The sequence below is a fragment of the Hippopotamus amphibius genome, chromosome 6, assembly GCF_030028045.1.
Source record: "Hippopotamus amphibius kiboko isolate mHipAmp2 chromosome 6, mHipAmp2.hap2, whole genome shotgun sequence".
In the NCBI taxonomy this organism is placed as follows: domain Eukaryota; kingdom Metazoa; phylum Chordata; class Mammalia; order Artiodactyla; family Hippopotamidae; genus Hippopotamus; species Hippopotamus amphibius.
In genome coordinates this window covers 168,870,113-168,891,912 of record NC_080191.1, presented here as the reverse complement: position 1 = coordinate 168,891,912, position 21,800 = coordinate 168,870,113, and the positions used below count along the sequence as shown (strand labels likewise).

The 21,800-nt window shown below is 48.5% G+C and overlaps 1 protein-coding gene across 1 annotated transcript in view; it reads left to right on the top strand.

Moving 5' to 3' along the window:
* Positions 1–5,399, top strand: part of XXYLT1 (xyloside xylosyltransferase 1) — a 166,335-nt gene extending 160,936 nt beyond the window's left edge. The window contains exon 4 of the mRNA XM_057738755.1: positions 3,888–5,399. Within this exon, the coding sequence (XP_057594738.1) occupies positions 3,888–4,284 (397 nt within the window). The 3' untranslated portion in view covers positions 4,285–5,399. The remainder of the gene's footprint in view (positions 1–3,887) is intronic.
* The last annotated feature ends 16,401 nt before the right edge of the window (positions 5,400–21,800 follow it).

Here is a 21,800-nt window from a genome sequence, read left to right as displayed (position 1 = left end):
GGTAGAACGTCGGGAGAGGGCTTTGCCGCCCGCACGTGCTGCCGTGGGTGAGGAGTTGAGGACCCCACCCTGTCAGGCTGGTGCACGTGGGATCACAGCCCCTTACGTGAGCTCTCATCCCTTCCACATCCCTATATCACTCTCTACCCCAGGGCTGGCGCACTTCCTCCACGAGAACCAGCTGACGTGCGGCCACAGAAACCCACCATTCCCCTGAGCTCTGTTTTGCTGGGTTCGTCTTGGGGTAGTAGGAATGCTTTAAACAAGGGCGATAATTTTGTGCTTAGAGAATCATTGGTTCATTTTCAGGCTGTGTGTCCGCTTCAGACACCCCGGGCAGCTTGCGTTTCCAGTGTCCTTTCCCTCTTACGAGCCATGGTGCGCTGGCGTCCGAGACCTGGCTCCTTCTGGCTCTGTTATGAAATGCCTCGTTGTCTTGATTCGGCAGCGGTGCTAGGCAGCCTGTTCCCGGAGGGCCACCTGGGTGGTGGTCTCTGCCCAGAAGGATGTTGTCCACCTCTCTGCCTCCAGCGCCCGCCCCCCCGCCGAGCCCAGCAGGTTCGGCACCAGGTCTCTCTGGTGTAGACAAGAAGCTCCGGGGGGCTTCCCTGCAGCGGTTGGCAAGGGTGTCCTGGGGCTACTGAGGGCCCCTTCGCTCCCCAGCTTGCTCAAGAGTGGAAGCCCTTCCGAACCTTTTTAAAACACCTGCGCGCCCTCGCGTGGGTCCCTGCGCGCCCCTCTCCCCCCAGGTGGACCTGGTGCCCTCGCGTGGGTCCCTGCGCCCCCCTCTCCCCCCAGGTGGACCTGGTGCCCTCGCGTGGGTCCCTGCGCCCCCCTCTCCCCCCAGGTGGACCTGGTGCCCTCGCGTGGGTCCCTGCGCCCCCCTCTCCCCCCAGGTGGACCTGGTGCCCTCGCGTGGGTCCCTGCGCCCCCCTCTCCCCCCAGGTGGACCTGGTGCCCTCGCGTGGGTCCCTGCGCCCCCCTCTCCCCCCAGGTGGACCTGGTGCCCTCGCGTGGGTCCCTGCGCCCCCCTCTCCCCCCAGGTGGACCTGGTGCCCTCGCGTGGGTCCCTGCGCCCCCCTCTCCCCCCAGGTGGACCTGGTGCCCTCGCGTGGGTCCCTGCGCCCCCCTCTCCCCCCAGGTGGACCTGGCGCCCTGGCGTGGGTCCCTGCGCCTCCCTCTCCCCACAGGTGGACCTGGCAGCCACGGGTCCAGGGTGCGGACAAGCAGCGGGTTCTTCTCGGCAGCAGCAACTTTGTGTCCTGACGTTCTCCTGCCCCTGGTGCCAGATGACGTTGAAGGCCACAGAGCCTGGGCTGCACTGACCTTTCCCTCCGTCCGTATGGTCACGTCATGGTTCCCGAGGCTCTGCTGCGCCAGGTGCTGAGGAGGCAGAAGCAGTGGCGGTCCTGGGAGCCCTCGCAGCTGCGGGGAGGGGGGCACAGAACCGTGGGAGACGCACAGCAGGACCGGCGGGCTGGATGGAGTGTGAGGTGTCCGGGGCCCCACGAGCACCTCTCTGCTGTCGTCTTCTCCTCCCAGCCCCAGGTCTCTCCTCTCTGGAGACTGAATCCAGTGCCTTGGCAGCAAAACCGCCCTCCCCTTAAAGAAGACAGCGGGGGAGGAAAGCCCTGTACCTAAGGTGACGTGCAGACTGGTCTGAACCCAGACATTTCAGTGGATGACCAGCGGTCCTGGTCTGCCTGAGGTTAGGACTAGGCGTTTCTCAGGACATGGAACAGCTGGTCTCCTGCTTTTGAAAATGAAAGGGCACACGACTATTCAGTTCACAATCCTTCGATTGTCTTTACGATTTCTTCTTTGGTCAGTGGATTGTTTAAAGGTGTGTTGCTTAATTTCCAAACATTTAGAAATTTTCTTTATCTTGTTTATTTCAAGTGCAATTCCATTTTGGTTAGGGAGAATTCTTTATATGAGTTTTTTTTTCGGTGTACTGACCTGTGTCGTCCAGCATATGGTTTGTCTTGGTGAATGTTCCATGTGCAGGAGAAAGAATGTGTTCAGCTGTTGTTGGGTAGAGAGTTCCACAAATGTCGACGGGGTCAAGCTGGTTGATAGCTTTGTTCAGATCTTCTACATCCTTTGTCTACTTGCTCTATCAATTACTGAGAAGAGGGTAATAAAATTTCCAGCTAGAATGGTAAAAAACGAAACAAACAAAACCGTCACCTGATTGGAGAGTCCCTCCTCTATCATGCCGTGGTAGCCCAGGTCTGTTTGGTAGAATTTTAGCTGGTTTGAAACCTGTAAATTAACCAACCATTCAGAAGAAATAGTTCATTTTCGCGTAACAGTTGTCTAACTGCATTCTAACCCCGCTGTGATCCCATCACTGCAGGCTTCGGTGGCGAGAAAGATCTAGCATCTCTGTTTGCTTTGGAAGCTTATTTTTGCCAAGGTTGTTCCCATCAAGTAGGCGCCAGAGCTCTGTCCCCGCACAGTCCACTGACGGTGAAATTCAGACACTGCACCTGTGTATTCCACTTGTAAGATGTCCAAATGCAATGCCTTGCCCCTGGCCAGGAGCAAACTCTGGGCCCGCTTGTGACAGGCGAGGCCTCGAGGACGCGCTCTCTGTTCCCGGACGCGGGGAAACGTGCTGAACCGGGAGATGCATCAGGTGGCCCCCCCAGGGCCAGGCCTCTGGCTTTCCTTCCACGGCGCCGTCCCCTCCGCTGCACAGCTCCCGCCTGTGCTTGGTCGGGGAGCTGCCCTGTGGGAGGCCAGAGGGCGGCAAGAGGTGCGGCTGGTGAGCCAGGGGCGTCGGAGCCGGATGCGGGACACTCCCCGGCCCACTCCTGCCTTTGCCCACGACAAAGGGCCCTCCGTCTTTCCTCCCTCCTCCAGGCCTCTCTGCTGTGACGGCACCTCTGCGGGTGGGGGGCTCTCTCTGCCCCGTCCTGGGCCCACCCCATGCAGGAGCTTGATATTGAGGAGGCTGGAGAACAGAGTGGCTAGTGCTCTTACCCTGTCACCCACCGGGAGGTTTCCGGATCGGACGTCCCGTCTCCAGATGGAAGCGTTTGGGTAGAGGACCTAGGAGGGGCCCCCTGGCTCTCACACCCCATGAGCTGTGGACTGAGCTCAGATTTCTAAATCTGCCTAGAGAGAGACGGAAGTTGAGCTGCCCTTCTCTCTAAAGTTGCCATAATTCTACCTGGCTATCCCATGTAGGCACTGTCACTCTGCCCGTGGGTGTGCCCTGAGCTGTTTCAGGAATGCTAGGCGTGGGGTCTTAATGGATGAGGCTTATTCTAAAGCAAAACACAATTTTGACTCAGCCTGCGTTTAGCTCCCTGTGTCTTTACCTGAGCACCATTCAGAATTGCTTCCCCGCTTTTCTCCCTCCTCTGCTCTCCAAGATCACAAAGACAAGGGCCGGGGAAGCTCCAGCTAGGTTGTCTCTCTCCTCAGACGTGGACACTGGAGCTGGGTGCCTGAGTTCAGGCTCTGCACCCGCTGCTTGCTGGCTGTGTGACTTTGGGGAGATCTCTGAACCTCTCTGTGCAGCTTCCTCAGGCGTGAGGTGACGTGTTGTCTCTGAGCACCCACCTCGTAGGGCGCAGTGCCTGGTGCTCGCTAAGCCTGTAAAGATGTGACCGATGGAGACGATGATGTCATCCCGAGGGTGGTGGGAAGAACACGAGGCTTGGACTTGGGAGACCCGGACCGGCTCTCTGTCTTGCTGGCGTCGTGGTGCAGGTTCTGAACCTCAGAAGGTCTCAGTTCTCGTAGCTATAAGACGAGTGACGATGGGGCCTCCCTCCTGGGTGCTTGTGAAGATCCAGGGAACCAGGACTGGCAGACTGTCCCCCCCGACACACACGCACACATCAGGCTAAGTCTGTTCTCTTTTCCCTCCCCAGGCACACGTTCTGGCAGTTCCGCCGTGAGAACCCCAGGACCCGGGTCGGGGGCCCCCCTCCCGAGGGGCTCCCCGGCTTCAACAGTGGGGTGATGCTGCTCAACCTGGAGGCCATGCGCCAGTCCCCGCTGTACGGCCGCCTGCTCGAGCCGGCACGGGTGCAGCAGCTGGCCGACAAGTACCGCTTCCGGGGGCACCTCGGGGACCAGGACTTCTTCACCATGATCGGCATGGAGCACCCCGAGCTCTTCCACGTGCTGGACTGCACCTGGAACCGGCAGCTGTGCACCTGGTGGAGGGACCACGGCTACAGCGACGTCTTCGATGCCTACTTCCGGTGTGAGGGCCACGTCAAGATCTACCACGGGAACTGCAACACCCCTATCCCAGAGGCCTAGGCACCTCCTCGCCCGCCGTGCCCTCAGGCTGGGACAGGCCCGGGGCTGGGTCTGAACGCCCAGAGAGACACTGCAGGGACGTGCCTGTGAGCGGGTGTTGCAGCTCTCCCACCGCAGGTCGCTGTCCCGAGGCCGCCCCGTGAGGGCTGGCCTGCGCCCTGCTGGTGCTCGGGAGAGGGACAAGCACCTAGACCGGCCCTGCTGGGCTGGGAAGCAAGCGCTCGAAGGGGAAGGAAACAAAGTGGTGCCGCTCGCCTTCCGCCCCCAAGGAATGGAAACCCTTTTAAGAACTGGGCCTTCCTAGACCAAATATAAACGTACTTTAAGTTGACAAGGGAGACAGGACAGACACGACTGCTGTAGCTCCCGGGGAGCTCTAAATGCGCGAGCCAGGGTCTTACCAACCAGCCCAGAGTTCAAGCATCCAGATGAACGCTCGCCTCCCGCGCACGCACCCGCGGAGACTGTGGTCGTTCTGGTGATGCGCGTGGCGCCTGGTGCAGGTGTGACGATCACCGCCTCTTTGGGGAGGGCCTTCGGCACCACCTGTAGACCACATAAGAAGACTGGTCTTCATTACTGTAGCCTTCACAGCATTTCTCCCCCAACTGCGTCACGGAACCTCATTGTCCCTCATTCATCTGAGCCAGCTCCAGGTGACCAGACTCTGCCCAGAAATCACATCTGCCATCAAAGAACAGAGAAGAGATTGGCCACCGCCAAGGACAGGCGATGGAATTGTCTGGATTGGGAAGACACATTCCGAAGGGGAGCCCGGCAGTGCCCGAGTGTAACCACACAGCGTGGAAGGGGTGTCGCTCCTAAACTCATAAGCATTCTCATCTCTTTACGTGGAAGAATTATCCTTGTGACTTTCGTGCACCAGGTCAGGCCCTATACCTTAGAAGAAATTAGGCTGTCATTACTTAATTTCTGCTTTTAATGAGTTTTCCTATAAGTGAGCTGCAAACACGTAAGCCCCTAGTGGTCCATTTTGTATAATCCACCTGAGGTCCTTGGGGAAGAAATGTTGTTGGATTTTCATCTTATTTCAGCTTCATTTATTTTTTTCCACCATGCGTGAGACTAGCTAATAAATATGCTTTGAGAACACAGTGATTTATGCTGTTTGCTCTCTGACCAGTTTCCCTACTACCTGAGGGACCTGAGTCAAGAGTGTGATCCGTGTCCGTCTCCCTCCCCGTGGGATTGAGCGAAGCATGCTCACGGGGTCCCTGGGGCCTGAGGGGAGCACTCTGAGAAGGCTCTATGGGGCTCAAAGTAGAGAATCACTCCAGGCCAATCTGATTCTGGGAGCAAACCCACCACCCCGTCCCTTCTCATCTGCTTAACCCCTAACCGTCCGGCCACATCATCGCCTGACAAAACGGAGCACACGTCTCTGCTGACTCGCAGCTCTGACAGAACAGAGGTGTTCTGTTAGGTACTTGATTTCCCAAGTATTGCTTCCAGTTACTGAATGTCTGTCTTGTGCCAAGAATTGCATTACCTGTGATACACGTTATCACTGAGACGCGTGAAAACCTCGTGAAGGTAATTCAGATTCTAAAATTTATTGTAAGAAAATAACAAGAGATGTGGACAGAGAGTCATTGTTTATCACAACCTTTTTATAGTAGAGAAAACCTGGGTGCAACTTAAAATGCTGAATAGGGGAAGGATAAGTAATGTGTGTTGTAGCCATATAATAGACTATTTTAGGCAGTACAAATCATATTTTTGAAAAATAATGCCTTGGAAAATGCATATAATATGCTATTAAGAATGCAGAATACAGAATTATATACATAGTATGATCCTAAGTTTTTATATCTACATAGACATACATGTAATTTAAAAAATAAAGAGCCAGAGAGCCTGTTCTGCTGTATTTCATTAGTTCAACTCCTAAAAAAATTCATGGTTTCAAACACCACATTAAAAAAATTATTTTGGGCCATCCCTGGTGGAATAATGGTTAAGAATCCACCTGCCAATGCAAGGGTCGCGGGTTTGATCCCTGGTCCTTGAAGATCCCACATACCCCGGAACAGCTAAGCCTGTGCACCACAACTGCTGAGCCCGAGTGCCACAACTCCTGAAGCCTGTGAACCTAGAGACCATGCTCCGCAATGAGAGGCCACAATGAGAAGCCCATGCACCGCAACAAAGACCCAACGCAGCCAACAAATAAATTTAAAAAATTATTTTAATGGGGAAAAAAGTGAGTGAAACACTATAGAGCATTTTAGACTCACAACAGCAAAGGTATTTTTGCTGCAATAATTTCCATAGCTAAAGTGTTTCTATAGCTATGCATAGATTTTTGTCATTGCAAGGAAAAAGCAATAAACTGATAGATCAAAATGGGCAAAAGCCAAACAAAAGCCTGTTTACCTTTGAGATCACCTACTCAGGAGCTTCCCCCATCTCTGTCACCAATGACCGTGACCTTACAATTCCACGGTGAACAGCAAAATAACTCAGTAAGAAACCCAGCGAGACTAACAAAGCCATCACGTGCTCCTGTGCTTTTCCACAAGCAAGTTTTTGACAGATCCTGGAAGGCTGGTGCCTGACTGGGGTCCCGTGATAATCAGTGCAATGCGCACATAATTAATTGTGCTGTTTAAGTTGCCTTGTGAGTGCAGTATGTGCCTGTAGGTGAGATCGGAACAGAAGGCCAAGAAGAGAACCTTTCTGGGCAGTAGGATTAAGGTGCTTTTTAATCTTCATTTGTATTTACTTCTGTATTTTCCATAGTGAAAAATACTTTTAAAGATAAACAATAAAGGCTACAAAAGCTGTAAAATTCTCGCCACCCGCCTTCCCTACAGTTACAGGTTGGCATCATCCTGGCCTCTTTACAGCTTGCGGTTGGCCGTGGTCACCATCACCCATAAGAAAACATAATCTTGGTTAAATAGGCTCTGGGTTTTCAGCTTTCCCTGTGGATGGGCTAGTTCTCCAAATAAAAAGGATCTAATAATAGCATCTCCAGACGCTGCTTTCATTTCGGATACTGTCATCTTTTGTGTGTACACAAATGACGATGGCCTTTGGAAGGCTTGTGGGCTTGTTGAAGAGGTTTATTAAAACCAAACTACAGCACCCCCTTTCCATAACATCTCAAGCTAAAGAGTGACATGCTGGTTCAGCAAACCCAACCTAGGGCACCCCGGGGGGTTGTGGGCTAAGGGGGCAAGTGCAGCCGTGACTCGGTACCTGCTTTGACCAAAGGCCTCTGCACCTCAGCATGGAGGCCCGAGGTTGGGCTGAACGTGGAGTTTGGCAAGGCAAGCAGAGATTTCCAAGTGAGCAAGGTGGAACCATGGAGAGGAGCTCTCACCTGAGACAGGCCTGGCTTTGAGTCCACGTTCTGCCCTCACTACGTGGGCAGTCCTGGACAAGCAAGATCACCTCTTTCCTCATTTCTAGGAACAGGTAATGAGAACTTCAAAGCAGTGTTGTAGGAAGCAAAGAGATGTGTAAGGGCTCGGCGGGCTGCGAAGTAATACACAGATGCAAGGGAATCCTTAGAGTTACTACTTAAAACACTTAAATAAATGAGGGCTTCCCCGGTGGCGCAGTGGTTAAGAATCCGCCTGTCAGTGCAGGGGACACAGGTTCGAACCCTGGGCTGGGAAGATCCCACATGCCGCGGAGAAACTAAGCCCTTGTGCCACAACTACTGAGCCCACGAGCCACAACTACTGAAGCCCACGTGCCTAGATCCTGTGCTCCACAACAAGAGAAGCCAACACAATAAGAAGCCTGCACACCACAACAAAGAGTAGCCCCCACTCGCTGCAACTAGAGAAAGCCCGTGTGCAGCAACAAAGACTCAACACAGCCAAATAAATAATACATCTCTAAAAAAAATAAAATAATACATGAGCCATTCCGGGCACATTAAATGTCATCCCTACAGTCCTTGGATGACCAGGTGCTTGCTTGTAGGCTGATTTTTTTGTGAGCCACACCGCTCTGCAGAGGCCTTGGTGTGTCCAGGAGGCTGGGGGTCCTTGGGTAAACCCCCTCCCTTCCCTGGGTTCAGTGTCTTCATCAGTGAAAAACAAGGGGGGAAGTGGACTGGGCTAGGTCTCCGAGCAGTCCCCCCGCCCCGGCTCTGTTGGGAGTAACATCCATTGGGGTGCCCACGGCAGGGAGTCGAAATCAAATGCAGACCCTCCAGGCCTCCCCTCACCAGTCACCGGCTTGGAATTGATGACCATTCAAACTGAAACGCACTCAACACGTGCTGTTAGCACACTCCCTTCCCCCCAGCTGGGATAAGCAAAGTGAATCCAGACGAACTGAGGGCGGGGTGGGGGGGCGTATTTAAGATCTAGAGAAAACCAACTGCCTTCCCTGAGCCCCAGCCCCTCTGCTCACAGCCCCCTGGTTTCAGCTGTGGCAGCTAAAATCTCGTCTGAGCTTTTGGCTCATGTGACCAGCTCCCAAAGGGCCTGCCAGGCAGAGCTGCTCTATAGCTGCACCCCTACCGCACGGGCGTCACCCTGGGGCGGCCTGAGCCGTGAGCCCCCCGGCCAGTAGAGATGCCCTGCAGGACACATTGAAGGGACTGGCCAGTCCCTCCCTGAGGTGCTTGCAAAGGTCAAAAGCCCTTCTGGAGTGAAGGCTTCTTTGACTGGGGCTCGCTCAGCTCCCAGGGTGTCTCCAGGTGTACCCCCGTACGAGGGAGACCTGTCTGCTGCATGCAGACCCTGCAGCTTCGCTGAGCACCGCACATCCTCAGAGCCTTAGAGGCCAGCTGCTACGTCCAGACCCCCTTCCCCGATGGGACTTGCTCCCGTCCTCCCCCGGGCCCCGCTCCCTGCACACTGGCCCACAGGACCATGCAACACGGGTGGAGCCCGGGGCGTTTCTGGCCCCGGTGCGGAGTCCCTGTGGGTGCCAAAATTGAGTCAAGAAGAAAGATAATTTGAACAGACCAATCACTAGCAGTGCAATCGAATCTGTAATAAAACAAAAACTCCCTGCAAACGAAAGTCCAGGACTGGGCAGCTTCACTGTGGGATTCTACTAAACACACAAACAACACACACCGCTCCTTCTCAGACTCTTCCGAAAGACTGAAGAGGGGAGAATACGCCCAAAGTCATTCTATGAAGCCATCATCTTCCTGATACAAAACCAGACAGAGACAGTACAAAAAAAGAAAATGACAGACCAACATCTTTAATAAATATAGATGCAAAATTCCTCAACAAAACATGAGCAAACCCAAGTCAACAATACGTAGAAAGGCTCACACGCCATGATCTAGCTGGATTCATCCCAGGGCTGCAAGGATGGCTCAGTGTATTCGAATCAGTCAATGTGACAGAGCTCATCAACAAAAGGAAAGACAAAAACCACCCTCAGGCTGCACCGTCATGGCACCTTGCCCCCTCTCCGGAAGGCCTCCTCTCACATCCCAGGCAGCCAGGGAGCTCCAACCCTCTAACCCTCATCCGGCCTGGGCCTGGCACTTCCCAGAGCACAGAACGCTTTTACCTGAAGCACGATGCTGGGCTAAGAGCACCCGCTAGATGTGTGTAGAGTTTCTGTGCTTGAAGGTGTGCTGTCAGAGATGTAGGTAAGCCTCTTTTGTTAGCAACAGGCTGAGCCATAAGGTGGCAGGGATGTCGGTAATCTTCCAAGGCTACGTGAACACATGCTTTGAAACGTGTAAGTCCTTGTTCACAGTCACAGACCAGCAGCTTCATGGTAAACCTGGGTCCATCTCATCCCGTCCCACCTTTCAGGAAAACTAACCTTATCTCTACTCCAGGAAGCATGACAACCTTCCTCCCCTCCGGGCATCCCTCCGGGAGCCTCTCCCCTCCCACCTGCCTTCCCCAGCCCAACCTCCTCGCCCAGGGCCCTCAGGATGCCCTGCCACCCCACGTGCTCTGAAACTTCACAGCGGAGGCTCCCACCACCGCTCCCTGTGTCCCAACCACCACCTGCTGTGATCTGACACCACTCCCCACCTCTAACAGGGCTTATGCTGCCCCCCACCCCGGGAAGCAGGCTCTGAGGTGGAGATTCATGTGCCAGAGGCTTCCTGGGGAAGGTTCTGTGGGAGAGGAGGGGAGCAGGACTGGGCAGGGAGAAGCTGAGCTGTGAGGCAGTCATGATGCAGCCCTTAGCCAGTCCCACGCAGAACTCTGGGGCTGGGGTGGCCTTGCAGAGGAGCCCTGCTTGGAGCCTGGCAATGGGGCCTTCCACCGTCTCCTGTCCAGTCACAACACAGGCTGCCCCAGGGGGGTTCTGGGTCGTGCACCAGTGTCCACTCTGGAAGCCCTGGCCCTGCAGCCCAGCTGCCCACAGCCCTCCTCCTGCATCTCCCTCCTCGGCTTTCCTCTGAACTACTCTTCGCTTTTTCTTTCAAAGTCTTCCAGCTGTGGGCATTTCCCGTTTCAGCTCTGCCCTCTTCCAGGTTTCCTGGCCCTCCTCTGAGCAGGAGCCCAGGCTCCCTGGTGACGCTGCCCCCTTTTACAGCCCAGCACGCCCCACGGTGCCAGGCTAGTCCTGCGGGCAACGCGGGGGAAGGGCATTGGCTGTTTGTAGGGAGCAAGTCCTTATCTGCTGTCCCTTCCCTCCAGACTTCAGTCCCTGCAGGAGCCCAGTGGGCCACCTGCCTCTGTGCTTTCCAAGATCTACGTGTGGCCCAGGAACCACGGACAGGCTGTAGGGAGGTCACTTGGCAGGAAGAGCAAGACCTTGGCCACCGTAACAGGCGGCGTGCTCGCTACAGGTCCGGGACCCCCCCAAACACAAGGGAGCATCTGCTGTTGCCAGGGGCGATGTGGGCCTCTACGGGCTCGCCTTTTGCTCACTGTAGGGGAAGGACGTAGGAATAATTCTGTAAGGAGAGCATGGGCTTCGGGGGAGGGGGGACCCACGCTGATACCCCAGCTGTGACGCTGTTCTTCTGTGTGTGTCACAGATATTTACCAAGCCTCTGCTGTGGGTTAGATTCTGGGGTCACAGGGGTGAAGTTCTCACAGCAGAGGTTCTCACACAGTGAGGTAGTCTCACTGCCATGGGTGCACATAGAGAGGCACCCTAGGATCCGGACTAGTGGGGAGGGATGTGTCTTGGAGGATGCAACAAGAACCCCAACCCCTGGTGAGAGACAGCATGGCTGTGTGCCCTTGAGGAACATACTTGACCTCTCTGAGCCTCCCAGTTATGCCCTTGCCCTGGGGAGCTCCCTTGCCTGCCGGGAGGTCTGCTGGGACAGACAGCGGGGCTGGAGGGGCTTGGACTCCACTCTAAAGGAGTGTGGTCCAGTCTGAACCTCAGAGACCACTGTTATACCCATCTGCTGGCCTCTGTGAGGACTAAGTGAAATAACATAAGTATCATAGTCTCTGGTCCCAACTCATGGACCAGAGTTCCAATGCATGGTGGCTATTACTACCATAAATATAGGAGCTACCATTTTCTTGGAATGAGGAAATTACCTGAGCTCAGTGGGTAAGTAATAGCTAAGGACTTTGTTCAATCCAGGGTCTGGGTGGGACTTGGGATGCTAGGATTCTCAGTCTTGCCCTGCCACAGCCACCGACTTGCCATGTGACCCAGAGGAGCTTACATCCCATCTCTAACCTTGCATCCTTTGTAACAGAAAGGAGTTGGACCAGAGTCTGTCCAACTCTGGAAATAAACATTTAAAATCCAAGTTGGGGAGGAGGGATCAAGATGATGGAGTAGGAGGATGTGGAACTCAATTCCCCCCATAAACACATCCAAAAATATGTACATGTGGAACAATTCTCAGAGAAACACTGGAAACTGGTAGAAGAACTCTTTACACAAAGCTGCAAGAAAGATCTCCATGTAACCAGGTAGGACCCCCCCCCCCAAAAAAAAAAAGACATCAGGATGGAGCCAGCACCCCTGGGAGCTATGTATAAAAGAGAGAAGGTCCACATGGGCAGGCCCTTGCCCTGGGGAGCTCCCTTGCCTGCTGGGAGGTCTACTGGGACAGATAGAGGGGCTGGAGGGGCTTCGACTCCTCTCTAAAGGAGCGTGGTCCAGTCTAAACCTCAGAGACCACTGTTAACATGCACATGGCAAGGGCTGGTCTGCTGGGCAGACTTTGTTGGTGTGCATGTGGTGGGGGTGGTTCTGGCCACATCTGACTTTGTCAGAGTTCACATCAAGTGGTACCACAGAAAGTCATATCTTAGGTGGACAGCCCCTGGGGAGGAGTACACAGTGGTTCAGAGTGCTCCAGCTCTGCCTACCCCAGACCTCAGCTTGAAGCCAGATCTGGGGCACACAAGTCCTGGGAGACGCCTGCCAAGGAGGCAGCCCAGGTCCCAGGAAGCAGCACAACCATCTCAATTCCTGCAACCACAGTGCCCCAGCCCCCAGCACCAACCCACCCACATCACATCCTAGCACTAGGTTTGGGACAAACACAATGGAGAAATGGACATGACCTTGGGCTGCTTCTGGGCAGAACCACAGATGCTTGCACAGGCAGCAATAGGTTCTCTGTGACCACACAAGTCTCACTTGCTTCAGTGATCACCTCCTTTCAGACAAAGCATTCACTCAAGGGCAACAGAGCCTTATGGCTTCCACTCCAACAACTGGGGAGCAGACTCTGCTCCTGACAGGGCTATGACAGCCACAAAGCACAGAGGAGGCCCTGCCTAAAATCCAGTGCAGGCTCTGGTCACCACAACACCAATCACACCCCCTATTAAGGGGATAATGGCCAGCACACTCTGAGGAAAGACCTGGCTGGCATCCACATCAAAAACAGCCCTTGCACCAAAAATACTGGACTCGCACCTTCTACACAGGGATGCTCCCACATAAAAAGAGCCCTTTGAGACCACAGTAGATAACTTTCTCTGTCTCTATGAATTTTAGGGGAAACAGTTAAGTAAAATGAAAAAGCAGAGGAACTGCTCCCAATTAAAGAGCAAGAGATATCCCTTGAAAGAACAAAGAAACAGACCTCACCAGTCTACTAGATTTCAAGTTCAAAAAGGAGGCAGTAAAAACTCTGATAGAATTAAGAAAGATTACTGATAGAAACGCAGATCACTGCAACAAGGAACTAGAAACTATAAAGAACCACCAATCAAAATTAGATAACTCAATTGCCAAGATAAAAACCAATCTAGAAGCAATGAATAGCAGACTAAATAATGCAGAAGAATGAACAAGTGATCTGGAAGACAGATTTATTGGAAATCACCCAATCAGAAGAGGAGACAGAATGACAAATGGAAGAAAAAAATGAAAGCAACCTACGATATCTATGGGATAATATAAAGAGTGCCAACCTACATATAATAGGGGTTCCAGAAGAAGAAAAAGGGGAAAGGGAAATCAAAAATGTATTTGAAGAAATTATGTCTGAAAAATTCCCAAAGTTAATGAAGGAAACATTCATCAAGGTACAGGAAGCACAGAGGGTCACAAACAAGATGAAGCCAAACAGACCCACACCAAGCACTTAAAATGGTAAAAATTAAAGAAAGGATTCTCAAGGCAGCAAGAGAAAAACAAAGAGTCAGTTACAAGGGAACCTCCAAAAAACTATCAGCTGACTTCTCTACAGAAACTTTGCAGGCCAGAAGGGATCGGCATGATATATTCAAAGTCTTGAAAGGGAAAAAGGCAACCTGGGATACTCTACCCAGCAAGGTTATCATTTAGAATAGAAGGAGAGAGAATTTCTCAGACAAGCAAGAACTAAAAGAATACAGCAATACTAAACCTACCCTACAAGAAATATTGAAAGGTCTTTTCTAAATAGAATAGCAGCAAGAATCTATAGGAAAGGGAAAATCACAATAGGAAAGGCAAATAAATAAAAGGATTGAAGATAAATAACCCAGTACATATGTTAAAAAACAATCAAAAAGTTGTCAAAGCTATGATAACTACAATAGTAGTGAAAGGATAAACATAAAGATGTAAAATAGGAGATTGAAAGCACAGAATGTGGGGAAGGGGGAGCAGAGTAAAAAAATGTAGACCTCTTAGAATGTGTTTGAGCTTATGTGACTACCGTTTTGAAGCAAGTAGATTTAGTTATGGGTCAACATACTTGAAAACCTAATTAATGGGACCTAATTAAACAAAAGCTTTTGCACAGCAAAGGAAACCATAAACAAGACAAAAAGACAACCCATGGCATGGGAGAAAATATTTGCAAATGATGTGACCAACAAGGGACTAATCTCCAAAATATACAAACAACTTATGGAGCTCAATATTAAGAAGACAAGCAACCCAATCAAAAAATGGGCAGAAAATCTAAATTTCTCCAAAGAACACAAACAGATGGCCAAATGGTGCATAAAAATTGCTCAATATTGCTAATTATTAGAGAAATGTAAATCCAACCTACAATGAAGTATCATCTCACACCAGTCAGAATGGCCATTATCACAAAGACTACAAATAATAAATGCCGGAGAGGGTGTGGAGAAAAAGGGACACTCCTACTTTGTTGGTGGGACTGTAAATTGGTACAGCCACTATGGAGAACAGTACGGAGGTTCCTTAGAAAACTAAAAATAGAACTACCATATGATCCAGCAATCCTACTCCTGGGCATATATCTGGAGAAAACCATAATTCGAAAAGATACATGCACTTGAATGTTCATAGCAGCACTGTTTACAACATCCAAGACATAGAAGCAACTTAAATGTCCATAAGCAGATGAATGGATAAAGAAGATGTGGTATATATGCACAATGGAATATTAGCCATAAAAAAGACTGAAATACTGCCATTTGTAGCAACATGGATGGACCTAGAGATTATCATACTAAATGAAGTAAGCCAGACCAAGAAAGACAAATATATATCACTTATATGTGGAATCTAAAAAAAAAAAAAAAAAAGATAGAAATAAACTTATATGCAAAACAGAAGTAGACCCATGGACATAGAAAACAAACTTATAGTTACCAAAGGGGGAAGGGGGGAGGGATAAATTAGGAGTTTGGGGTTAACAGATACACTATTATATATAAAATTGATCACCAACAAGGACCTACTGTATAACACAGGGAATTATACTCAATATTTTGTAATAACCTATAAGGGAAAAGAATCTGAAAAAAATAGATATATGTGTATAACTGAATCACTTTGCTATATACCCGAAACTAACATAACATTGTAAATCAACTATAATTTTTTAAAAAAGAAAGAAAAAATCATGTAAAATAGGACATCAAAATCACAGAATGTTGGTGGGGGGGGGGGGAGTAAAATAATGTAGATCTCTTAGAATATGTCTGAGCCTATATGACTACCAGTCTAAAGGAAGTAGATATAGTTATGGGTTAACTTACTTGAAAACCAGGGTAACCACAAATCATGAAACTGGGAGAAAAAAAGGGACTCAAGCATAATACAAAAAACCCCCCATCAAACCACAGAAGGAAAAACAAAGAGAAGAAAGGAACAAAGAAGAACTACGAAGTCAATTGGAAAAAAAAGATTTAAAATGATAATAAAAATAAATAAAAAATCATAAAAACATACTTATCAATAATTACTTTAAATGTCAATGCACTACATGCCCTAATCAAAATACAGAGTGGCAGATTGGTTAAGAAAAATAATGAACCTTCACTATGCAACCTATAAGAGACCCACTTTAGGGTGAAAAACATACACAGATTGAAAGTGAGGGGATGGAAAAAGGTATTTCATACAAATGGAAATGAAAAGAAAGCAGAGGGAGGCAATACTCATAACAGACAAAACAGACTTTAAAACAAAGTCCCTAAAGAAAGACAAAGAAGGACACTATATAATGATACAGGAATCAATACAAGAAGAGGATATTACACTCATTAACATATATGCACCCAATATAGGAGCACTTAAATATATAGAATACTAACAGATATAAAGGGAGAAATTGACAGGAATGCAATTATAATAGGAGATTTTAATACCCCTTTGACATCAACTGACATACCTTCCAGAAAGAAAAATCAATAAGACAATAGAGATCATAAATGACATAATAGAACACTTGGACTTAGTTGTATCTACAGGACACTACATCCAAAAAATCCCCAGAATACACATTCTGTTCAAGCGCACGTGGAACATTCTCTAGGACTGACCACATACTCAGACACAAAACAAGCCTCAATAAATTTAAAAGAACTAAAATTATTTCAAGCATCTTTTCTGACCACAAAGGTATGAAACTAGAAATCAACCACAGAAAGAAAAATGGGAATAAAATGATTACATGGACACTAAACAGCATGCTGCTAAAAAATGAATGGGTCAACAATGAAATCAAAGGGGAAATCAGAAAATACCTCAAGACAAATAACAACAAACCTTACAGCATCTCTGGGATGAAGCAAAAGCAGCTCTAACAGGGAAGTTCATAGCGATACAGGCCTTCCTCAAGAAACAGGAAAAATCTCAAGCAACCTAACCTACTACCTAAAATAACTATAAAAAGAAGAACAAACAAAACTCAAAGTCATCAGAAGGAAGGAAATAAAATCAGAGAGGAAATACATAAAAGAGAGAAAAAAAAACAATACGAAAGATCAATAAAATGAAGAGCTGTCTTTTTTGAAAATTAAACAAAATTGATAAAACGCTAGCTAGACTCACCAAGAAGAAAAGAAAGAGAATCCAAATAAACAAAATAAGAAACGAAAGAGGAGAAATAACAACCAATACTGCAGAAATACAAAAAGTCATAAGAAAATACTATGAACAGTTATGTGCCAACAAATTGGACAATCTAGAAGAAATGGACACGTTTCTAGAAACATACAGTCTTCCAAAACTGAGTCCAGAAGAAACAGGTAATTTGAACAGATTGATCATTGGAAGTAAATAGAATCTGTTAAAAAAAAAAAACACAAAAAAACCCTGCAAATAAAAGTCAAGGACCAGGTGACTTTACTGGGGAATTCTATCAGACATACAAAGAACTTATACCAATCCTTTTCAAACTCTTTCAAAAGATTGACTTTGGAAGTGTTGCCTCCTTCTCATTCTATGAAGTCACCATCCCCTTGACAAAACCAGACAGAAACACTACAAAAAAAGAAAATTACAGGCCAATATCTTTGATGAATATAGGTGTAAAAATCCCCAACAAAATATGAGCAAACAAATCCAACAATATATAAAAAGGATCATATACCATGATAAAGTTGGATTCATTCTAGTTTGCAAGGATGGTTCAATATACACAAAGTCAATCTGATACACCGCACCAACAAAAGGAACGACAAAAACAATATGATCAAATACAGAAAAAGCATTTGATAAAATGCATTCATGATAAAAAAAAACTCTCACCAAAGGGGGTATCGAAGGAACATATCTCAACATAGTAAAGGCCATTTATGATGAACCCATAGCCAACATAGTACTTAATGGTGAAAAGCTGAAAGCCATTCTGCTAAATTCAGGTTTCCAAGACAAGGATCCCACTCTTGCCACTTCTGTCCCACATCGTTTTGGAAGTCCTAGCCATAGCAATCAGACAACAAAAAGAAATAAAAATTATTCAAATTGGAAGGGAAGAGGTAAAACTGTCACTGTTTGCAGATGACATGATACTGTATATATAGAAAACCCTAAAGAATTCACACAAAAACTATTAGAATAAATGAATTCAGCAAGGTAGCAGGATACAACATTAATATACAGAAATCTGTTGCATTTCTTTACGCTAACAATGAAATATCAGAAAGAGAAAGTAAAAAAAAAAAAAAAAAACCCATTCATCAAAAAACAATAAAATACCTGGGAATAAATTTAACCAAGGAGGTGAAAGACCTATCTGCTGAAAACTATAAAACATTGATAAAGGAAACTGAAGATGATTCACAGAAATGGAAAGATATCCTTTGGTCTTGGATTAGAGGAATTAATATTGTTAAAATGTACATACTACCCAAAGTAATCTATAGATTTAATGCAATCCCTATCAAAATACCCATGAAATTTTTCACAGAACTTGAACAAATAATCCTAAAATGTATATGAACCATTTTAAAAGACCCAGAATGGCTAAAGCAATCCTGAGGAGAAAGAACAAAGCAGGAGGCATAACCCTCCCAGACTTCAGACAATACTACAAAGCTACAGAAATCAAAGCAGCATGGTACTGGCACAAAAACAGACATGTGATCAATGCAACAGAATAGAGAGCCCAGAAATAAACCCACACAGCTATGGTCAATTAATCTTTCACAGATAGGCAAGAATATACAATGGAGAAAAGTCTTTTCAGTAAGTGGTGTTGGGAAAGCTGGGCAGCTGCATGTAAATCAATGAAACTAGAACAGTCCCTCACACCATATACAAAAATAAACTCAAAAGTTAGGTTTAAAGACCTAAATATAAGACATGACACCAGAAAAATCCTAGAAGAGAACATAGGCAAAATATTCTCAGACATAAATTGTAGCAATATTTTCTTAGATCAGTGTCCCAAGGCAAAAAGAATTAAAAGCAAAAATAAACAAATGGGGCTTAATCAAACTTACAAGCTTTTGCACAGCAAAAGGAACCCATCAACAAAACGAAAAGACCACCTATGGAATGGGGGAAAATGTTTGAATGATATGACCAACAAGGGGTTAATATCCAAAATATACAGGGATCGCCCTGGCAGTCCAGTGGTTAAGACTCCACGCTTCCAATGCAGGGGATTCAATTCCTGGTCGGGGAGCTAAGATCCCACATGCCATGTGGCATGGCCAAAAAAATATTTATACAAACACACACACACACGCACGCACACATCCCTCATATATTTCAGTATGGGGGCAAAAAAGCCCAATCAAAAATGAGCAGAAGGGCTTCCCTGGTGGTGCAGTGGTTAATAATCTGCCTGCCCATGCAGGGGACACGGGTTTGAGCCCTGGTCCGGGAAGATCCCACATGCCGCAGAGCAACTAAGCCTGTGCGCCACAACTACTGAGCCCGCAGGTCTAGAGCCTGTGCTCCGCAATGAGAGAAACCACTGCACTGAGAAGCCCATGCACAGCAACAAAGAGTATCCCCTGCTTACCACAACTAGAGCAATGAAGACCCACTGCAGCCAAATAAATAAATAAATAAAATAAAATAAAACATAAAAAAATCTTTAAAAAAATGAGAAGACAAATAGATATTCTTCAGATTTCATGTGTCAAGGGTTTCTTGTAAGAGGAAGCAGTCACACTGAGCAGTGGGCTGCATCTCCTGCACGGCAGGCGTGACGGAGGCCCAAGACCCTCTGACTCGATGCGTCCTCTAGTCCCTGGCCCTGCCTGCAGAGGGAAGCAGGAGTCCAGGGGCCCCTTGGCAGGTGGCTGTGAGGCCTGGACTATCGGGGAAAGGACAGAGAAGTGCTAGGACCTGTTTTAAGAAACGGGTCATGAGTGAGGGATGCAGAGCAGGGGAGGCACGTGGAGATGTGAGGAGTTTTCCAGAAACTATAAGACCTGATGACACTGGTGGCAGTGGGCTATGAATGTGATCACCTTTCCCCTTTTTCATGACACATAAATAGAGATTGATCTTGCTCTTGCATTTAACTTTGGCTGTTGGACTACATGATGTTGGATGCCACAAAAGGCTGGGACTGGGTCACGTGGGGCCCACGGGTTTGTTGCCCAGACACCATTGTAATCTTGCTGCCTTGCCACTCTTCCAACTCTGCCAGTAATCAGTGCACACCTCGAAGGCAGGGACCCTGGCATCCTTGTGCCCCCAGCACTTTGACAAAGGCCTGACACATGGTGGGCGTGCATTCAACCATTGTCATCTGATTGCATGAATAAGTCAAAGCCATGCTCACACCCTGAGTAGAGAAATGGCACCAGTGGGTTTGGGAGCAAGAGGGAAGAGTGGAGAAAGGCCCAGAGTGGCCCGCGTCACCGAATCCCAGGAAGGGCCAAAGGAGAGGCAATGGGAGAACACTGGGGGGACATAGCTTTAGAGCTGACCTGGGGGATATGGGTAGAGGCCCGGAAGTCAACACTCATGCCAGGAAAGCTCCCTCTGTGTCCTCATTTAATGAATATCCTATGCTCACATTGGTCCTTCCTTCAAGCTAAATGAGTTCCTGGGACTTGACAGTCCCCGTGGCAATTGTTTTGCCCATAAAATTCCCAGTATCTGATTGGAGGATGCCCTCAAATATTCTATTAGCCATGCTCAGTGGGACCGGGGGGGATAATCCTGAGGTGCAGGTAGAGTGGGAAAGAGACGTTTAGAAAGGTAGTGAGCTCCATGGCACTGGAGGTATGCCAGCAGAGGCTGTGCAGCCTCATGTGAGAGAACATGCGATGAACGTTGAACAGCAGATGGAAGCTCACATGGCCTGACCTCTGTGTCCCTGATAACTCTGAGATTCTCGATCTCCAAGCCCATTCCCTGCCCTTTTTCTCCACAACTAACTGCACTGAGAAACATTTACTCTCTACAGCTGAGCATTTTCAGGTTCCGCCTAATTCTAGGAAGGAGACTCCTCTCTAAAGGCTATAGGACCAGAATCCTGTGCAAATCCCTTCATACTCTCATCACTCTCCCTTCCCACCTTTCCATGTGGTGATCTCAGCCTCCTGTAAGAAGTACTATAGAAGGTCACGTTGAGCATCCCACAGGCAGACAGAGACCCGGAAGGGAGGGAGGGGGTTTGGGGAAGGGGCGTCAGGCTGGGCCTGGCCTGAAAGGTGGTGAAAAGGGGCTTGATGGAAACTCGTGCTGCTGCAGGGATTTGATTGTGGTTCTGGCCCATGTGCTGCTCAGCTCTCAGTTCAAGCCACACACATGGGCTGAAACCCTGAGAAGGGAGGGGGATTAATAAAAGTAGTATTGGAAAGCAAAAGACAATATCCTTTAAAAAAAATTACAACATTAAAAGATTAATGATCTTAGCAAAATGGAGACAGAGCCATCCTGACCCAACCCAGTAACACATACCAGTGCCACACAGCTCCTGCTGTGATTTTTCTTAAAAAAAAAAAGAAAAAGTCCTCAACAAACGCTACGGATGCTCTGGACTACAGTTGAGTGACTGTAATCCAGGAAGTCCTTGGTCACCGACTGACACCAGGTTGGCTTAAGCCCTCTCTGGGTTCAGCTTACAGTGCCTGGGCCACCACACTCTCCTGGCCAGGGTAGCGCAAGAGCCCCGCCAGCTTCAGGTCTGGGGTAAAAACCACAGAGACACCACCCAGCGGCTTCTTTCTGTACAGATGGCAGCGGGGCCTTTCTCTCTGAAATAAGGGTATTAAACCCAGTTACCCTCTGCCCTTCCCAGCCCTCCTTTCACTCCCACTCCTTCTTGGGATAAATGGAGTGAGTGGCAGGGGAAGGGTGCAAAGAGGAGCCCTTCCGTGCATCTTCAGGACTTCACGGCTCATAAACAAGCCCTTGCAGAGGGTCATCACTTTCACAGCCTCATTTAGTCTTACAACAGTGTGCCAACCACCTCCCCCCAACCATCAAAGATGGAAAAGAAACGGACT